General features: G+C 43.1%; 1 protein-coding gene and 1 long non-coding RNA gene across 2 annotated transcripts in view; one reads left to right on the top strand and one right to left on the bottom strand.

Moving 5' to 3' along the window:
• The window catches only part of JAZF1 (JAZF zinc finger 1), a 352445-nt gene extending 335999 nt beyond the window's left edge, over positions 1-16446 (bottom strand). Inside the window, exon 1 of the mRNA XM_030795574.1 lies at positions 16097-16446. Coding sequence (XP_030651434.1) covers positions 16097-16211 — 115 coding nt within the window. The 5' untranslated portion in view covers positions 16212-16446. The remainder of the gene's footprint in view (positions 1-16096) is intronic.
• The window catches only part of LOC100595419, a 65149-nt gene continuing 59464 nt past the window's right edge, over positions 16011-21695 (top strand). The window contains exons 1-2 of the long non-coding RNA XR_004026330.1: positions 16011-16173; positions 21272-21354. This is a non-coding gene — a long non-coding RNA (uncharacterized LOC100595419). The remainder of the gene's footprint in view (positions 16174-21271; positions 21355-21695) is intronic.

Below are 21695 nucleotides of genomic sequence, written 5' to 3'. Positions count from 1 at the left end.
TATCTTGGCATATCTCACACTCTGATTTTTCTCTTGAACTTCATTGACTGCATGGGCATCCTGTCACCCAAAGCACACTACTTTCAATTACTTGAACAAAGATGCTGACAGGTGAAAATACAGACAACAGGTCCAGATGTCCTTGGTAAAACAAATGGCTTATTCTGACAGTAAAGTGTTTGCACTAACATCTCTCCATGACATGCAGATGTGAAAGAAAAAAACTGTTCATGGAATTCATAAAATACTACCTTTCAGAATTAAAGAAATGGCACCGTGATGGTGAAATAATATCTTCAGAGTTGGAATCTATACAATCTCCCTCAATACTTTTTCTCAAATAAAATACATGTTACGTTACTGCTTTCAAGACCATTCTCCTCCCCTGCCCTCATTTCTGGCACATAACCACTAAAATCTACGCAGATTTCACAAAGCTACTGAAGAAATTTTTTTAAAGAAATCTATAGGCTCTCAGTTTGAAAAATGTACCAAACATTATTTTTAATACAACACACTTGGCCTGGCATGTGGCTCACGTCTGTAATCCCAGCACTTTGGGAGGCCTAGGCGGAAGGATCACTTGAGCCCAGGAGTTTGAGACCAGCCTGGACAACACAAGGAGATCCCATCTCTACAAAAAATATAAAAATCAGTCAGGTACGGTGGTGCACACCTGTAGTCCCAGATACTCAGGAGGCTGAGGTGGGAGGACTGCTGGAGCCTGGGAGGCAGAGGTTGCAGTGAGCCAAGATGGTGCCACTGCACTCCAGCCTGGGTGACAGAGTGACACTCTGTCTCAAAAGAAAAAAACAAAAACAAAACAAAAACAACCTTATTTTTCACTCCCACTTCCAAATAGCAAACACTAAATAAATTACATTAGTCAAGTGAGTTACATTAGCCAAAAATTTTTATTTCAATACAGAACACAAAAAATAAATAGAGCTTTTAGGATTAAAAAACAAGCAAACTAGATTTAAAGAGAACTAGAGTGCCAGTTAGGGCTCCTCAGGTCCCTAGGGGGCTTTGAAGGTGGTAATGGGGCTTTGAGCTATTTGAATGTTATAAAAAAGCAGAATGGAAACTAACCATAACGAAGCCACACAACATTCCACATCATCCTTTGGGGCTGGAATTAGGTTCCCTCTGTGTGGTGACATTGGCTGACACAAGGCTACACATGCAGGTCCCAGCTCCCTGTCCTATCCCACCCCCACCACTCTCCTCCTCAAACACACCAGATACTCTCATCTCAGGCCCTTGCAGCCTCTGCCTGGAACATTCTTCCCCTCGACACCCCAATGGCTCATTCACTCCCCTTCATCGAGCTTCAATGAACTTCATTCAGACCCCTTCTGAAATGTTTCCCTCTCAAAGAGGCCGTCCCAGACCACTTTATCTCAAACAGGCCTTTCAACCTCTCTCTCCTGACTCGCTATATTTTTCTTCACAAGGTTACGACTGTTTGAAATTAGCTCATGTATTGTGTTTTGTCTGCTTCTTCCATGAGCATGAGGCTTTAACTATGTAGTTCACTACTACATCCCCAGCTCCTAGACACTGCCTGCATAGTTGGCACTCAATAAATAGTTACTAAACACATAAATTGGGTGTTTGAGATGTTGCTGCATGAAAAATTTTTAAAAAAGCATTTAATTACTTATTAAATCAGCCTGTTAGACAAAATCTTTCAAGAAATAGAACCCATGAGAAGGGAGAAGGAAAATTAACAAAAGAGGCCCTTGGTTATATATATATATATATATATATAAAGTTGGAAACCGTTTTCTTACTCAACTACTGCTAAGTCAAATAAGCCTGGACCAGCTGCTTAACTGTATCAGGGTAATATATTCTATAAGACTAAAAATGGTTTCAAGTGATGTTGACAAAGATTGTTTAGGAATAAAGTATTTTAAATATTCTCTGCAATAAGTAAACAACTCAACTATCGCTATGCAAGCTTCTAAAACAAGGCCCAGCCTGGGGTTTTCCTGAGAAGCTTCCAGCATTTAAGTCTGCAACATTTCAAGGACTATTATTAAAGAGATGCACAGCCCCTTAAAGAGGAAGGCATGGCATTTTGTGAGTCCTATAGTCATGTTCTTGGATTTCTTCATAAAAGCCCTACAAATCTTTCGAATGATTCACAACAAACCTTTACAAACCAAACATATAAAATCATCTCGTTTTTTCCATTGCTTGGTTGTTGCAACATGTAATAATTATGTTTTCTGCTTATAAGATTAACAAACCTCTCTAGACTCTTGAAATGCCATCTTTCTGAAACAGAAAATTATATTTATCAAACATGGAAGTATTTCCAATCACATGATCTAATGTCTCAAAAACTTAAATCTGGATAAACAATACTAAATTAAGGCTGGTATATTTTCAAACAGCAAGAATTTGTGTGTGGAATGTTTTAACAGCTCATGAATTCCTATGACCACTCAGTATGACTTACACAAACACAAACCAAAACTCTACCAGGGAAATCAAATTTCACCAAATATCTCCAAGTTAAAATATTTAACAAAAAGCAGAAATGTATATGGTTATTTTGATTGTTTTTCTCCTGTGATATTACGGAAACATGAAGAGGACAGGAGACTTTGAGGAGTATGTGGCATAGGGAGCATCACCATGGAGGCAAAAAAAAGGTAAATCCTATCAGTGTTATAACATGTGTGGGGGCTTCCTGATCTCCAGGCCCTTCGTAATCATGTTTCTACTTAATCCTCATAACAACACTGGGAGATAAATACTATTCCCATCCTCATTGCACAGAAGCGGAGGGCTAGAGGAATTAAATAAGTTGGCCAAGGTCACGTAGCCTGTGGGATTCCAGTGGCACGCATAACCGCTTCATAGTAAAACCTCCGCCCCAGCCTCCAGCAAAAGACAAGGAAGGGAAACGACCAGACAGCTTTCTTTTCTTCAGAATTCACCAGCTAGCACACTGAATATAGATGGTGTCTCACAAAACACTGTGATATGTGCATACTATCACCCCATCTTACAGAGGAAGAAAATGAGGCACAGAGAGGTTCTATAACTTGACAGGAGCAAAGCCAGGATCCCAAGTGAGGCAAGCGAGCTCCAGGAACCTCACACTGAACCATAGCTTACTGCTGTTCTCTCAACTTTTCTCGTCCAAGCACCTGCACTCACTCAAGACTTTAAATTTTCATCGACGGAATTAGCTAGTTGGCCTAGATCATCTGTAAGTTTCCTTTCCGTTTTTAAATGATAGGATGCTCAATTCACTTGCAAAAGGGTTTTTGCCACAATAAAAACACTCTGGAGAGAGTTTTTCAGTGGTCCTGCTTTTTTTCCCAGGTGAAGGAAATGGTACTGATAATAATCTTAATACACTTTTAGGATTAAGGCTCATCATTCTAGAATTTGGTATAAAACAAAAAGTTTTAATTACAATGTTTTCATGTTAAAAAATAGTTAACTGCTTCATAAAGAACAATGGAAATTTTGAATAAAAACCACTATAAGCTACTATTCTTTTCATTATACCTTCTATAGTTCAGATAGCTTCTTTGCAGGAAGCAATGGTATACAAGGTTTACTTCGCACCCCGCCATTCATACGTGCTTCATTAAAGCACATGGCCTGTCATCAATGGCTCTTATTAAATACAGTGATTGGGTGGAGTGGAGCAGTTGTCTTGCACAATGTTTTTAAACCCATCTGTATTAGTTGCCAGCATTTAAAGATGAGTTTCGGCCGGGCGCAGTAGCTCACGCCTGTAATCCCAGCACTTTGGGAGGCCGAGGCGGGTGGATCATGAGGTCAGGAGATCGAGACCATCCTGGCTAACATGGTGAAACCCCGTCTCTACTAAAAATACAAAAAATTAGCCGGGCGTGGCAGCAGGCGTCTGTAGTCCCAGCTACTCGGGAGGCTGAGACAGGAGAATGGCATGAACCCGGGAGGTGGACCTCGCAGTGAGCTGAGACGCGCTACTGCACTCCAGCCTGGGCGACAGAGCAAGACTCCATCTCAAAAAAAAAAAAAAAAAAAAAAAAATGAGTTTCACGTAAAAATCTTAATTCCTAGCTTCTCTCTCTCAAATAATAATAATAAATAAAAGCATCTGCCAACAAAGGGCCTGTACTCCAACATGGCAACACTGGGTATCGGCTGCCTTTTTAAGCAAAGCAAAGACTCTTCAGTTTGCCAAAGTCTCCGCCACGCCCCACTGCATTGAACTTGGTTACTTCCCTCATACACTGTGTCCTGAGACATGTGAGTTTGAGATCCTTTCACCACCACAGGCTCCCCGGTTTGAGCATTTCTACTCTAACTACATAGCTGAGATAGTAACACAGGATCAAACTTGCTGTATATTAAAGGCCTGCCTCCAGTAAAACTAAAAACTACACCCACAGAACTGAAACCCAAAATGGACACACCCCTTTAAAAGTTTGATTCCTTTTTGAAACAACACAATCCTCCCAATGCTCGATATTTCATTAGTGTAACCCAATGAGTTCCCAACCTTGGCAACACATTAGAATCAACTCTGAAGGGCTAAGAACACATAGGCCCTGACACAGACCATTCCAGGCCAACTGCATCAGAAGCTCTGGGGATGGAACCCGGGAAACCTTTTTTCCCCCGCTTCACCCAAGTGATTGTGAATGGCAACCCATGTGTTAAAGTACTGGTGTAAACACTGACATACACAGTGTGATTTATAAATCAATAAGGCTGATTTTCCACAAGCCACAGATGAGAATCATTCTCATTACAAGTTATGTTAGATATATTACATTGAAGGTGCCATGATAGTTCCAGGGATTGACAAAAGACGATTCCTTTATTCTAACATCTGAAGTGAAGCGCATATATAACTTAACGTTATACATTAATCTCTTGATTTCTCTGTGTGATGTTTGCATATTTTAACAGCAAATATTTTGGTGTGGGCCCCTGAAAGTGCTGAAGTGGAGCCAACGTATAAAAGGGAGTTTCCAATCTGGGCAGAATATTGAGACACATTAGTTTAAATCACACATCATCAACCATTTGGTTGAGTTGATGCCAAACTCCAGATGTCTAGTGTCAGAAAGATCTTATTAAAAGATGTACTTGGCATCTTTCTAAAATCTAAACTATCTCTAAGTTACATGAGGGCTGCAAAACACCTGTGTGACACTTGCTCTCAGTCCTGAAGATGAGTCATACTCCACAGTCTACCAGCCGGTGAGATTCCCAAGTAAACTGAGATGAGCTCAATGAGGAAAAGAGAGGCCTAGAAAAAGTTAACTGGGAACTGTTGAGGCCACAGCTTTCCATAAGAAGTACTTAGCTTGGGTTTACAAAGAAACTTCAAAAACCCCATTTCCTTCATGTGATGTTTGATACCTGAGGAAGCCTGGGCATAATTTCTGCTTATTTATGCCTATTACCATGGTGTTCAATTTACTTAACAGAAAACTGTACAAGTATGTCTCTACAGATTCCCCTGCTTTTGCCATTACTTTCATAATTATGCCATATATGGAAAATCAGGCAGCTAAATTAGCATTCGAGAGGCTCTCGCTAAATGAATTAGGTAAGAAAACGAGTGCTTCAATTTTAAGCCCAGATGTGCTCCTGCAGAAGTGATTTAAGGACTGGTGCTGGAGTGACAGGACTTGACGTGTGCCTTCTCTGTGGATGGCACCAGGGAAGCATCCAGCAGTGAGGGCTCTACACATAGGCCACGAGCACTGACGGTTTTCAGTGCTTAATTCACAGTGTTTACAGTTGGGCCCCATATGTACCGCTGGTCAAAAAAAAAAAAAATCTTTAAAATAAAGTACATGAGCTGAGTACTGGGCCATGTGCATGCAATCCCAGCTACCAGAAGGCTGAGGCAGGAGGATTGCTGGAGCCCAAAAGTTCAAGATCAGCCTGGGCAACATACCAAGACCCTGTATGAAAAATAATAATAAAATAAAGTACATGAACATAATTACATGATTTTAATTTTGGAAATCTGAAGTAAAAGAGAAGTTGATGTGTGTGTGTGTGTGTGTGTGTGTGTAGAGGGTTAGGTATTGTGTTTGTCAGGAGAACCTATCCCTAAATAATCATCAGTGAAGGAGAGAAAACCAGTTAGCATCTTTAGACAATTCAGTAATTACAACCATTTTAGAACTGCCAAATTATTGTTTTCATTGTTGTTACTGTGATGGGATGCTCATGGACCCTCCTGTCCTACCTAAGTGTTTTCTTCAGAAGCCTTGACACATTCAGAAACATTTCTACCTCAACCAGACAACCGGCATCAAAATATGTCATCAACTATCCATACTGCTCCCATCCACACTGCTCTTCGTGGAAATCCAGCCTTTCTGTATTTATTTCTGCAAGACTTTCAGGTGCGGAAGAGCCTTCAATGAAAATGCAAACATCTTGTAAAAGATCACAACTTAGGCTGTAAAGAGCAAGCACTGAGTATATGGGAACACCTGGCAGCAAAGCCGGCCCTGGCTACGCCGGGCATTTTCCTGGCTGTTCTTTGCTCTGTGTCCTGGCTTCCTCCTGCGTCACATGGGACTAACACTGCATAATGCATATTAAAGCAACTAGCCAGTAGGTACTGTGAAAGGAAAATCAATCTCGGGACCCCCCCAAATAATAAATAATAGTATTACTATCTCATACAAATAAGACTGTAAGAGCTGCCCAAGTTTGAAAAGCTCAAGTTAGTGAGATCAGGAGGATTCAAAATCCAATTCTGTGTAGCTTCACAGTCCATGCTTCTCGCCACCCAGGCCTCTGCCTCCTGTGTACCAAATACCCCTGGCAATTTAACAAGGAAAATCAATTTCCTTTTTAAATCAGCTTTAAAAAGAGTCTTTTTCAGATTCCCTTAATATAAACTATACTGGACTAATTGCATAATGGATATTTGTGTGAATGCCATAAACACATAAACATATAAATATATAGCCCTCATAGATGCAAACCTACAGAAATTAATTTCAAAGGTGTTTTTCACTGTCCAAAGTTACCTTTGTAATTTATTTTTTTCACAGTCCAAAGTACTTCTCAATTTTTATTTTCATACCATTTCTGAAAACACGTCTTGGGGAGGAGGATAGGATGATGACAAGACCCTGAGTTTCTGGGGGAGGAAACAGCGCACAGGAGGTGACCACACAGTTCAGAGCACACCCTCGCTGGTGCAGCTGTGGGCAGGGGCTACAGGACAGAGAGGGTAAGACCCATTAAAATAATGGTATTTACTGAGGTAAAAGAGGCTTTCTGTCCTGAAGAAAAATATTTCTGTTTTATACCAATATAAACAAACACTCTAGTTCATATTTCACTAGTTGTGTTATTTAACTAATATGGTAGCATATTTAACTCCAAAGCGGAAGGCAGTACTTATAGGATAGCGGTAATGTCTACTTCACAGGCTTGCTGTGAGCGCCAATGAAATACTATACAAAAATTATTTAGCACTGTCTGTGGCACATAGTAATGATTCCCGAACTGGGAGTTCAAGGAATAGACCCAAGTTTTGTGGGCCTGCAGATTCAAACTTTTCTTATGAAAAAAAATTGAATGTTATAAAATGTTTACAAAAGTGATTATCTATTGAGATTAAGAAATCACAACAAATCACAAAATTTTACAAGCCACAATACCAAAACATCCTAAAATCAGAATCCAGGAAAAGAACCCAGTATGTGTATTAATTAACTTCCTGACACACTACTACTATAAATACTTCTTTTGGGCTATATACTCTGATGAATCCTCATATCACAATGACTTATATTCATATCATTTTGCACAGGGCAGAAAGATGAATCAATCTCCCCTCAAGCATGGGTGACCAAAATTTATTCCTAATTATTGACAATTCAGAAAAGTTACTTTTAGCCTTATAGTTCTTTATTGGCAATGACATATACATTTTTAGGATTGTTGTCAAACCTGTAATCACATCTCTTAATTTTCTTTCACATATGAGCCATGAAAATCCAGGACATTTCAAGTTTTCTCATGCAATGACTAACTTCAAACATTCTTTTTATCAATGATACTCATTAACCAATTTGTTGTCAGTATTTTTGGTATCAGGCATATTCATGTCAAATGAACAGGAATCTTAAACACAAAATTCCCATTAAAAATGGTGCATTTCTAATAGTATATTTGTATTATTGAGTATATTCCTAAAAGAAGAGAATTTTCATACTGACTACACTTAGATAAGAACTGAATTCTCCACGTAGAATTTTACACATTTAACAAGTGAAAGAATTCTCCACAGACCTGGCTCCATACACCATAAACCATCCCACAGCAGATGTCATGGTACCCGTTAACACTGCAATTCTCTCTCTGACCCTCCCCTTTGCGTAAGGACCCCAGGTGAGCTGGCACAGTGGGCGGAGATCCTGTGAAGCAATTTCTACACTAGGATGGCTAGGGATAACTTGACACAGAGATGACTGTGAACTACATAAATACATCCCACTAAACTCAAACAAAATGTGGACCCAATTCGACTTCCCTCTAGCTAGATCTCAAAAGCACCTCCAAGTCCAATCTCATCAAACCCAAACAGAAATGTGACAGCAGGGAAGTCAGAACGAGAAAGAAAAACATTAAGGATTGCTGTTAAAATCTTCTTCCAATTTTACCAGTTATGATCCCATGAAGGCCCAGCTACATATACGGCTAGGGCTCCTCCAGGGCCCTGGAAAGTGCTGGGTGGGCCCTGGCAATATATTCAAAAACGGCAAAGAATGTGTTGTACAAATCAGGGGCCCTGGGGCTGGAGCTTCATTAGCTTCACAATAAATCTGCCTCTGTGGTCCCTATTATTATTCATCATTTATCTCAGTCTGTACATGTCTGGTCTCTCCAAATAAATTTCAAATCCTTAGAGATAGGAAGTACTGTTTTAAGCACTAACATAGGAAATACTAAAAAATGTGTGGTTGTCCTCACTATCCATGGTGATCTTGAAAGAGAGAGAGGGAAAAAATGTATAATATAAATGTATACATATACACACATAAATATATACACACATATAGATATACGTACACACATATATGTGGTATGTGTATTAGACATATACATGTATTATTTATATATGTGTTAAATATCCTACATGCCTTTGTGTCTAAAATATATATTTATTTCTATATATCAATACTATCTATAATACCAAAGAAATGGTGAGTTTTTCAGTGTTATTAACCTGGTATCCAGACCATGTCCCTTCAAGGAGGTCTATCTCAGGAGAAAGTCACCATTGTGGTCTGGCAGACAATAAACAGTGCTTTCTTGGGAGGCCAGTAGGTGAGCTGGGCAAGGGACAATGGCCGTCAGGGGACTATCAGTGCTCTCTGGTGCTGGGCAGACGGTCTATCGTTAGTGACCCAAGAAGAGTCCCTCTGACTCCTGCCAAAGTTGACAGCAATTGGAAAGACTTCACCCTTAAAGAGGATATCCACTAATCTGGTCCCTGCTTGCAGCTAGCTTTAAAACAAACAAACAAACAAAAAAGTAGGTGAAAACTACTGCAACATTCCAGTACTTACAGCAAGGGGAAAATACAATTTTCTTTACACCAATTAAATACATTAAATGAAAGGCGCTTTTAAAAAATACACACATAATAAATTTCTGACATCTATGGTTTCCTATCTTCAGATTCTAAATAAAGAACATTTTTCAATTTAATACGTCAGCCAGGTCAACATGGAATAAATCTATTACCTCGCCATGAAACAAAATGAGTATCTACAATCCAGCAAGCATTTCTTCGTATACAGGACACATCTGCACTGTCAAGATCTGAAGGTGGGGGTAAGAATGCAGTGGAGAAATATAAGGGAATGTGGGGTATATATGATTGTTGCCCTAGAAGCTAAAACTAGAAAAGGAGGATTTTTAAGGAATTCAGAAACATTGCCTCCTGTCTCTCAGACTCAGTCTACAGCACCAGGCCTCTGGCTTCCAAACAGTCCCAGGGAAGCCCCTCATCAAGTGTCACCAGCCTGTGCCAGCCTTAAGGCGTCCTCACTGTCATCTACGGGAAGAATTGGGTTTTCTCAAAACAGCTGTCAGTTTGTATTCCTAGAACTGTCAATGTAGGAGATATCTCCAAAATATATGAACTCTAAAGGAAACCATTTTCTGAAGAATATGGAGGTTTTTGTCAACCCAGTCAGTTACAGGCAGAGTTTTGGTGTCTGTACATTTCGGTCACATGTCAGAAAATGTGTATACTAAATGAAAACAATTAGAAGCGTGTGAAACTTATGAGACAGGATGTTCAACAGTGATGTTTTATAAAGGATGATCTGACTTTACAGGTGAGAAGAGGCTAATGGAAAAACCAATGAAGACAGAGTTTTGGAGACTGCCGTAAAGTTTCAGATTTCGGGTTCCCTTATCCTGCTTATAGGGTGTGTGTGTGTGTGTGTGTGTATGCACATGCATTTAAAACTTCTCCTAGCATTACACCTGGGGGCTTCTCGGGAACCCTGGGAGTAACAGGGAGATCTTGCCGCCAAGCCACAGGGCACAGGCAGAGAGCAGGGCAGGCAGCAACAAGCCTTTCATTCATTCATTTATTCATTCAGTCATTCCTTCTCCCCACAGGAAGTGTCCTCAATGGAATGCACCCACAGGCCCAAGGCACAGTGCCTCTTTCTAGTCCTGGATTTTTTCAAATAAATTCAGGCCACAAGGAAAGGCCATGTTGGAAGCCGCTGGCTTTGACACCACTTTCCCAGTCCACTGTGGCAAATGCCTCTGCCAGGGTGTAAAGTGCCTCTGGCCACACAACAGAGAACATGGCCAGAGGCTGTAACACCAGCACTAGACTGTTGAGGGGTCTCCTATTTCCCATTCTCAGTCCTTCCCAGGAAGAGCCTGATGATGTCACACAGCTATAAAATGCCCAAAACAGCACCACTAATATAGGTGGATACAACCCATGTTAATCTCGAAGGTAGACTTTGACAGTAGGATTACATATTTATTTAGCAGATACACAAATGGCAAGAAACTAGATGATGTAGACAACTTATTATTGTAGATAAATACTTCACATATATTATCTCACTTAATCCTCATTAACCACTCTGTGAAATGGATGCTGCTACTACCCTCATTTTACAGAGGAGGCACAGAACGGTTAATTTGTCCCTGGTCATACGGCTGGCAAGTGGCAGACATGTGTGTTTAACTCCAAGCAGGCTGGGTTCGCTATGCCACTGCTCAGATGACCTTCATCTCGAGTTCAGTTACTTTCTAAAGGAGGAAACACAGACCAATCATGTGAGGGGACGTGAGGAGGGGACTGTCGCGTTCTTCACCTAATTGGCAATTGGCATAGGCTTAGCTTTGCATACCTGTCTGGAATTCAAATCTCAAATCACACACATCAGCCACAAAAGCTTAGGCAATTATAAACTGTACCTTAGTTAGCTCACCTAAAAGTGGGAGTAATAAGGGCCTATGACACATTGTACAACTTATCTATTTAGTACACTGTGATGCTCCTTTGAGAAGATAATGCAAATATTTACTAAATCATCTTAGGAGCTAAATTCTATATTTTTGATATAGTTTTTTTTATTTTTCTTTCCGGAAACTTTGACCTTTATTAATTAGATGGTTTATAAATCTATACTATGAAATGAAGCACTATAGGTTTATTACCCGGGTTTTGGAGATGAGGAAACTAACAAGTAGAGACTCACCACAAGAAACCTGTTGATACTCGGGGTCAAGAACCAAGTCATAGCTAATGTAAGCCATTCTTGGTCAATGAGACTCTGCCCCTTAACTGGGCCCTTGCGGGGAAATGTTCCAATAGCAAAGCTGAGGATCCTAACATCTGAGGAAAGTTCTAAATGACCTGCTAGTCTGGTACTATCACATGAATAACTGAACTGGGTCAGATTCCTGTGTTTCTATTCAAGTGGTGCAGGCCTGCCTTGGGGCCTGTGCACTGCCTGTGCCCGGAATGTCCTCATGACTAACTCTCACACCTCCTTCGAGGTTTTGTCTCCCATATCAGCCTCTCAGCAAGGCCCACCCTGACCAATCTATTTAAAATTCTAATACTTTCTCCTCCCAACCCTCCGGACCCCGATCTAGTTTTTCTCTTTTCTGTATCACTAACCACCTCCCAACATACTGTGTATCACACACTTCAATTGTTTATTGTCTGGCCCCCTATCCTAGAATATAAACTTCCTAAAGAGTGATATTTTCATTCTGTTAACCAAAAAATATCAAGTGCTCATAACTTTACCTGGCATAAACTAGGGACTCAATATATATTATTACATAAATAAATTCAAAATGCAGAGGCACTTTTAAAGATGCACCAAATAATCAAATAAGAATGATTCAACAGTTGTTTCTGAGACGAAAAGTCATAACGATTTCATAGCACTGGGATGCAGGGTTGTAGCAGGCATTTCATGAGTCTGGGACATGACCTTCAGCGCTAAATTTAGTGCTCCTGGTGTTTCTAAGATTCCCAGTTACCAGTTTAACTTCATCTATCTAGCATGTTCATACCAAGAGTGTTTCTACAAACTCAATTATCTACTCAAAATAAGAAGCAAGCAAACTCGGATCTGCTTTTCCCATCTCCATGTAACAGACTCAGACCTATGAATGAATTGATAACAAAATTGATGGAGAAGCACTTCACAGTTGCAGGGCTATGGGATTTCTAGGCAATTTAAATTTAAGTGGGGATGGGGGAGAGTTTTAGCTAGGATATTCAGTGTATACACTGAGACAGGTACTGCAGTACTGAACCAGCAGTGAAATGCAAGAAAGAAAACAGGAACACCGGTACAGCACTCTTCCAGGAGGGAAAAGAGCTAAAACAGTGGATGGTGAAAATCACACTTCCCTTGGTTCCAAAACCCCCAAATCCTTGTTCATTATGGGGAGAGGAAAACAGTTAAAAACAAAAGTTAAGCATACACGTATAAGATAACAGAGAGTTATTCTCAACTTAATGCACTTAATTAATCCAAACTAAACATAATACTTTTATAATGAAAAATACAGGCCTTGAAAAATCTGCCAAGCAAGAAACACACCATATTCCCACAAATATTCATTTTATCGCTGTTTAAGGGTTTTTACTAGTGGCTAAAGGTAATAACCCAGATAGGCCCCCAAAATGGAATGCTCGCCTAAGCATATCTCTAATACTCATGGTTGCTAAATAACAAGACTGTTGAACAAATTAAAAGCAAAATAATACATCTCTTATTCTTTTCATGAATCTTTTTAATGTAACCACGCACCAACAGACATGAAGTCAGTAAGCCAATCATTAAAAATAACGGTCTCCAAATACTTATGGATTGAATCACAAACGATAAATACCACATAACAATACCTGTCTAGAACTTTGACAAAATGCTTTATATTTTCACCCATGTCTCTTCATCAAAAGTGTATTTATATGACACTATCTACTAATCGGGATATTTTTATTCTTCTTAAGATCAATTCTTACTTCTTTCTGCATATAGGGCTGCCTTTGATAGTAAAGGGCCTCTCCCCAGCAGAGGTGTATAATAGTTTGAGCCTCTTCATCCTGGGAATTGCAAGTGTTTGTTCATTTTAACATTTGCTTTTCATAAAGTTTGCTGGTTCAAACTGTTTTCAACTGTGTTAGCCCTGCGACACAGTTCACCTAGGTCACTGCTATTGCTGTAAACTTAATTTTTCCATATTTTCACTATTAAAAAGACAACACTAGCCTTCTGGGAATGAGGTAGCATTACTTCAAAGCTGAGTTTGAGAAAACGTATCAAACTCTTAACCTTCTTAAAAAATGTGTGCAAAATATTAAGACAATTTCTGCACTTAAAAAAAAAAACCTCATGATTCACCAAGTTTTAAACCATCTCAAACTAAATCCTCAAGAAGGATAACTGTCTTTAACATATTTTAATAAATACAATTTATACTGTCTTTTAACCAGCTTGTCTAAGTAGGTAGGCAATGGGGTAAAACTATTACTCAGCTTACATAAATTATAATTTATTCTGAAATAACTGTTAGCGAGAATGAATGGGACATGCAATGACAGCCTTCCCTATGTCAAGAGATATTATTTATTTATATTACTTATATCATACATATTAATTTATAGCATTATTTATATTTCTTATTTTTTACTTATTATTGGGAGTAAGGGGAAGAACTTGAACTAGTAACATTTCTACCAGAACTTCACAGTACCGGTGTTTTCTCTTTATTTTAAACTAGCCATCATGAAAAATCTGATTTAATACTTTCAAGCACTTTCAGTTATGACTATTCAATCATGATATGAATCAGCAAATTTCTTGCTCCATTAAACTGCTTTTAAGACTACCAAAACTTGCCCAGCTCTTCTGTCATACCTTTAGCAGAGGAAATGGAAGAAGCTATTACAAGGACGCCTGAAAACTTGAAAAGTTTCAAAACCTGGACAATTACTCAACAGCATTTTCCTCTGAAAGACATTTTGTAGACGTTTCCCATGATTATCTCCTATTCCGGATGGCCCATCAAATCACATTCTAAGCAGGCATTCAACACTTATTAAGCAGCCACTGTGTGCAGAGACAGCACTATGCTAAGCAAAGGAGCATAGGGTTCTGCCTCATTTTATTCCTGCATAAATACACAGCAGTCGTGATTTATTCTCTCAACTTTGTGGAAACGTGAGCTGCATCCACAGCTGAATCCATGGCATTCATTTGGACTTCCTGGGGTAATTTACAGGTTCTCTGGATTAGCCCCATTGGGACATCGCTCGGACCCTTCACCTTCTAGCCCACGCAAGACAACTCGTGGCGTCGGCCACACCTTCCGCAGGTGGTTGGACCGCCTGAGCCAGATGCACCCGGCCCACCTCCCTTAGCAGGGGTTCCGAATAGAAGTGTGAAAATGTGTGCAATGACTTCTGCAAATCAGAGGACTTGTTGAAAGGTCCAGGGGTCCAGGCGTGAAGGGAAAGCAGCCATCCTGCGGGGCGCCCCCTCCCCGGCGCTGCGCAGGCCGCCGCCGATTCCAGGGCGCAGCCAGCGCACCTCGGGCCTAGCACTATTAGAAAGGCAAATCGCAGAGCCGGGGTGCATTTAAATGCCCGGCCATGGGCCCTGGGGGTGTCTCTCCAGCGGACGCCGCCGCAGGGGCCTCCAGGGCGTGTCGACCCCGGGGCGCTGGGCGCGGCCCGCGGGCGCACCCAAGACCTCAGCCCGCAGCGCCCGGGCGTCCGCGCCAGGCCGGGGCAGGGGAGGGCACCCAGAGCCCCCGGGCCCGCGTCCCCGGCCCCGCCCGGGACGCTCGGCCGCCTCCCAGGGACAGGGCAAGCTCCCCGGCCCCAGCCCGCGGCCGCCGGCCCCGGCCCCCTACCGACGCACCACACCTAGCAACCGGCGCTGACAGGACGCAGTGGCGGCGGCGGCGGCGGGAGGAGGAAGCGGAATGGCTGCCGCGGTGGAGCCACCCCCGCCCCCCCCCGCTCCACCTCCCCGCGGCTGCAGCCGCCGCCGAGCCCTGACAGCTCGAGCCGGGGCGGAAGCGCCCGGCGGCGTGCAGCGCCCGCCCTCCGCTGCCCTCAGCGTCTCGGGCTACTCCGACCACCCGGGCCAACTAACTCCGCGCCCCTGCCCATTGCCCAGAGCCCGCCGCCCGCCGCGCCCTCCGCCCCGCGCGCCGGCGCTCGGCCCCGCCGCCGCACCCCCCGCCGCCCCGCCGCGGCGCTCCCCGCTCCCACCACTTCGCAGCCCGCGTGCACGCCCCTGAGTCCCCCAGCCGCCAGCCCGCCCGCCCGCGGCACCTCGGGGCGCCCGCCCCCTCCCCCACCCGAGCCCGCTCCCCGCCCCCCGCCCCCCGGCACCTCGCGCCCCCGCATCCCGCCACCCCCACCTCGGGGCTCGCATGCACCCTCCCCGCCCCCGCGCCTGCCTCCCCGCCGCCTGCCTCCCCGCCGGCCACCCCTGGCCATTCCGGGGCTCCCCGCCCAGGCAGGAGTTTCCGCGCGCCTGGCACCCCCGCCCACCCCCGGGCCATTTACCGATGTGGTTGTCCTCGATGTGCTCGATGAGGTCGGCCAGGGTGGGGAAGTGGAGTCCGCAGCCCCCGAATCGGCAGGTATTGGAGAAGAAGGAGGCGGCGGCGATGCCTGTCATGGTGCTACATCGAGAGCCCCCCTGGTGTCGGCTCTGCGAGCGCCGGGCGGGCGAGGGAGGGAGGGAGGCCGGGTGGGGTGAGGAGAGGAGAGGCTGGGGGAGGGGGAGAGAGGCGGGGTGAGGGGAGCGGCGAGGACGGGACGGAGGGAGAGGGGGCGAGAGAGATGGAAGGAGAGCGAGGAGCCACCGGGAGGCAGAGGGGAGGCGGCGGCTGCGGCGGCGGCGTCGGGAGCGGCGGGGGGAGGGCGGGGGCGGGTGGGAGGCCGCCGCAGCTGGGAGGAGGGACCAGGGCGCGCGGCTACAGCTGTGTGGCCCCAACCTCAGCGCCCGGCCCAGGCCTCACCTGCGAGCCCTGCCACCAACTTTATCTCGCTAGGCCTGCCCTTTACGGCTTACCATCCGTGCCATCTGTTTGGAGCCTCCTTGGTTATGTATATGACGTTCTTAATACACCCACATCGATTAATTACACCTACCTCCCTGCGAGGAGAACTCAGGGAGTTACCCTGGCCCCTCTCAGGGACATTTTTTTGTACTCAGCCACCTGTCTAGGTGTGACACATTCACAGGGGACCCAGGAAAGGTAATTGTGTGCACCTTCTTCTTTAAACCTTCTTTAGAAAAAGTCCACATTCTCCAGAGGTTTGTACTAATTGATTTTAATGAAGCTTCCCTCTAGGCCAGAAGAAAATCTTAGCTTTATTTAAATTTCAAAATAGAGTGCTTGGTTGTCAAGTGCATTTGCCTGTGTTTTACATATGTACCACGTTTTTTATACTCCCTGATCCTTCTAGGAAAACAAAAACTAAAATAATTTCATCACCCGAAATTACAGCACCCCACTGCACCCACTCCACCATCCCAGGTCTGGTAATTAACCCATCCTCGTTTCAGCCACTGCAGAAAAGACAGTGCATTGGTTAAGGCTAGAAGGAGTGGAAACAGTGGCAAGGGACATAGTGACTCTTCATTTAAAAAGGAAGCAATTTCATCCTGTGAACATTTAAAGCATAATGTTGACCAGGTAACCACTTAAGTTGAATTTAGTAGCTTCCCTGAAAACCAGCATTTTGCTGAGAATCAATTACTTTCTTGTCCCCTCCCCCTCTTCCAGTTGCAGTCATATTTCTGCTGTAAAGTGTGTATTTTCCAGTAGCACTTTTCCAGGTGCCTAAGAAATATTACACATTATTAGCAGTTTATGACCCAACAGTACATTTTTTTATTAATATTAATATATGCATACTGAATTTAGCATTTTTCCTTATGGCAAATTTCACTTACCCTCTGGTGCAGATGCATGGAGAAATAGTATTCCTCTCTCCATAAACTCTATGCATCTCTATCTAGTGTTATTTCTAATAGTGGGATTGTTTGCTTTTCATGCAAGCGCTTAGAGTAAAGGCACATGTAGTATGTCTGTTGCTACAGGAAGTTTTATGATCTGACCATCACCGATGGCATTTTCTCTTCTCATCTCTTCTGTCTTGCAGCTCACAAGGTGACAAACTTGCTGAGATGAGATTCGGCTTGGGTGGGACGGGGGCAGCTGTGTCTTGAAGTTCAGTTTGGTGCCAAGAATGGTTTCGTGGGCCCAATGAGGGTGGGGGCAGGGCCCTGGTGGGCCTGATAATGAGCCAGGGACCCAGTTGGCAGGGGACTGAGGCCAAGGCCAGACAAGGGTCTAAAGAGTAAAGAGCAGGAGTTAGAATTCTAGATCTTGAATTAGAATTTTGGCAGCTGTGCAGTACATTCAGCTGCCCAATCTGGGAAGGCCTTCAGCTGAGAGCAGGCAGAATATCTGGCAGGCACACACCACACCGAATGACATGGAAATGCAATACAAAACTTCAGCCAAAAATGATGCCAAAACAGCCACCCTTAGAGATGCGTGTTAGGCACCCCCACTATGCAGCATCTGGGAGCCCCAAAAGCTTTGAAGAAGTAGCAATTCTGTCCTCCAGAGGAAAAATTATCTACGTGGAGTTATTAACTCCCAAGAGTGTGGAGAAGTGGTTCAGGCAAGAGAGTTCCGAGATGGGAAGTGCCAGAAATGTGCAGGTGAAAGATGAAGGAAGTAAGGGGCCTGGGTTTCACTTATGCATGGCTTTCTACTACCTCCTGTCAGTTTCACTGTTCCTAAAATAAAACCTTGCTAGAACAAATTGAAAAAAAATAGATTTTTTAAAAAATGAAGTGAGCTAAAATAACTTCCAAAGTAAATCAAGATTTTGATTTTTAAGACAAAAATTGTTTTCTCTACCTTGGATAATTACTACGGTTTTATAAGGAATCAGTTCATTTTGCCTGAAAATAATCCACCCTACTACTTCTTCATATATGACTGAAGCTTTGTTTGTGTGACATTCTGCTCATACTACTTTTTAAAAATCTGTACACTCTAGGCATTTCCAGTCTTTATATAAGATACATGATTATGATCTCTTAGATCTGGAAGATACTCTGGCTGTCAGAACCACTGGTTTTGAAGATGTGGTAAACTGAGGCCAGGGGCATCAAGCAAGTTCTCCCAGGTGCACACAGACAGTTTTTTTCTCTGTACTCATGGTGCACTTAGAAGGCATTGATAGACAATAGAAGGACAAATATATAGATAGTAACCACATGCAAAGTTTTTTAAAAATTGCTAATAGCATGCTTACCTTTCTGTACTTATATTTTTAAAATGTTTGTTTCAAGGATGTCCCTTTAGATAAAGTCAACATCTAAGCTACAAACATATATAAAACAAACAATTCAACTTATTACATCCGAGAGAGAAGCTGATGACTGATATACCTTTGTTCTTGCAAAAAACGTCTGTCTGATTTGGAAAGTAAAATATTTGAAAGGAGAGGGACAGTGAGGGAACTGAGAAGTCAGAATGATATGACAGTGGCTGTAGACAAGAAGCATTCTCTGGGTTTAAGAGCCTTTTCTTGAAAACCATCTGTCTCTCCCCAGAGCCCAGTGCCTCCCAATGTGTAGGCACAAAGTATGGATGTGCAGTGGCCCCATAATATGGTACTTAGCATTACAAATGGCTTGAGATCCCATAACAGTCTCCCCAAATCCAGCATGTCCAGTGCCCTCGAGATGGGGCAGCTACCAGAAGGTGTGAATCCACTGGTCTAATGGAGCCAGCTGAAGACACTGAGGATCCTGCTTCATACAGCTGTCTGTCCTCCACATACAGGAATTGGTTTATTTTGGCATACACTGATAATCAAAACCGTGCACTTCCTGTGTCCTGTGTGGACATCTGTTAATGATGCAAGAGGATCTATATGAACATTAGATTCTATCTTGAATCTAACTCTATTCTGCCTTCAACTGTAGCTTTCTCTGGCTCTTTAGATTGTTTTCCAGGTCCCTGTTGAGGTGCTTTTCAGGTTTACTAGATATTTCTTCTATTGTCACCACTATGTCGAATGAGCAGATCATGAACCTCGGCCTTCTTCAGCTCATGCAAGTCTGTGGACGCTTACAATGTCTGATATTCCCTGGCTCTTGAATGCTAAGGCTGCCACTTCCACCAACAGCAACCTTGGGCTCAATGGGATGCCTTCTTTAGGCTCCATCTTCTTCTAAGGAGGATGATGTCTATTCCAGGTTTTATTGTTTAATATTTATGCAACCAAGTTCTCTGTATTTATTTTATTCCAGCTCAGAAACGAATCAGCTTTATCTGCTCTCTGGTGATTAATTCTCATTTTGTCCCCCGGTCTCATTTTGCCTAGGATTAAGAGCTAGCCTTAGAATGAGTAATGGGGGTATTCTTATTAGTTGCCACCAGTGACCTCATGAGTGTTAGCCCCTAGCTCTCCACCTGGCTGCTCCTGCCTACTGACTGTATACGTAGTTATGACATTTATTTCCAGTTCCTTGCAGGACTTTTCCAGAACTAAAGTAGTAAAACACCCACCCAATCAATGCAGTTCTAACTGAGCATCCTGGGTCCATTCCCCTATGTTATGTGCCACACTACTACCCAGATGATAACTCCAAACCCAAATCTGATGGGAGCCACTGCTGCTCAGGCCAGCCCAACTTGAGATTTAGAATAATGTTAACAAAAGCAACTAAGCAATTACTGTTTCATTTTTGCCTTTAACCTATCATGATTGAACATCTATTCAAGGCTCCTATTACACAACTTCAGAATGCTCTATTTATATAGGCAACTACATGAACACTGACCCTGGGATCTGTGCAGCCTTGCAGTCCTGTTCTACTGTGCAAGATATGAGGGATACAATTTGAATAAGACAAGCCCAGTCTCTCCTCACATGAGAGAGCACTAGGTGCTTTGCAAAGTCCTCCTCAATCTATTCTAAGGGCCTGCTAGGGGTGGCTTGGTTGGACTCTGTGTACTACCCTCTTGGCTGCTCTAGTATCTATTATTTCCCTTCTTTCCGGCTTTGGCTCACTCAGATGATAACTTCAGTTGCTGTTGACTGTAATGGAGCTACTAAGGCCGCTAATGCTTGTAAAAGACTGCACAGCCTCTTTTGCCCAAAGATGTGTTTTTAAGCATCACTGATTCTCACCCAGCAATGCACAGTCTTGAGGATTTCTGTAACTTCAAAGGCTACTAGCACCTTTTTTGTTCTAGCTTTTTGAGGTTTTACCAGCTCCCACTAGTGCAGTCTGTTTCCTCTGGACTCAGACAAGTATCGTTGGAGATTGGACTAGAAAATCAAATTGGGAATACTCCATGATCTCCTCTCCCCTGCTAGAATGTCTTAGTGGTAACTTTCACTACCAGAATAAGCTTCCTGCTTTTCAGTGACCAAAATTGATCCCAGCCTTACCTCCTACAGTTTCCCCACATATACCGACAGTTCAAGATGTACCAAATCATTTTAGTTTTCTTTCTTTATTTTTTTTTTAAGATAAGATCTCACTCTGTTGCCCAGGCTGGAGTACAGTGGCACGATCACAGCTCACTGCAGCCTCAACCTCCTGGAGTCAAGCGATCCTCCAACTTCAGCCTCCTGAGTAGCTGGGATTACAGGTACACGCCACCATGCCCAGCTAATTTTTTGTATTTTTTGTAGCAATGGAGTCTTGCCATTTGCCTAGGCTGGTCTCGAACTCCTGGGCTCAACCACCTTGGCCTCCCAAAGTGCTGGGATTACAGGTGTGAGCCACTGCATGCTGCCATTTAGTTTTCAAAATGCGCTCACTTGTTCAACAAAAGCCACCTTGCCTTTCTTTGCAAATGTTGTGTAGCCTGTCTGGAACATTCTTTTTCCCTCTTCCCTATTCCCTCCCCCAAATACACTGTAGCAACTCAGCATGTCATCTCCTCCAGGAAGCCTTCCCTATAACTTTCTCCTCTTCCTTCCCTGCTGAGCTGGATGCCTGTCATCTGTGTTCTAGCCAAATTCCCTCTGCATCAGATTCTGACTGCTGGCTTACTGGTCTTCCATCTCCTTTGTACCAGCAGTTCTCAAACCTTTTGATCAAGAATCCACTTGA

This window comes from Nomascus leucogenys, chromosome 17 (genome assembly GCF_006542625.1).
Source record: "Nomascus leucogenys isolate Asia chromosome 17, Asia_NLE_v1, whole genome shotgun sequence".
NCBI lineage: Eukaryota > Metazoa > Chordata > Mammalia > Primates > Hylobatidae > Nomascus > Nomascus leucogenys.
Note: the sequence above shows the minus strand (reverse complement) of the source record. Positions and strands in the feature narration are given on the sequence as shown.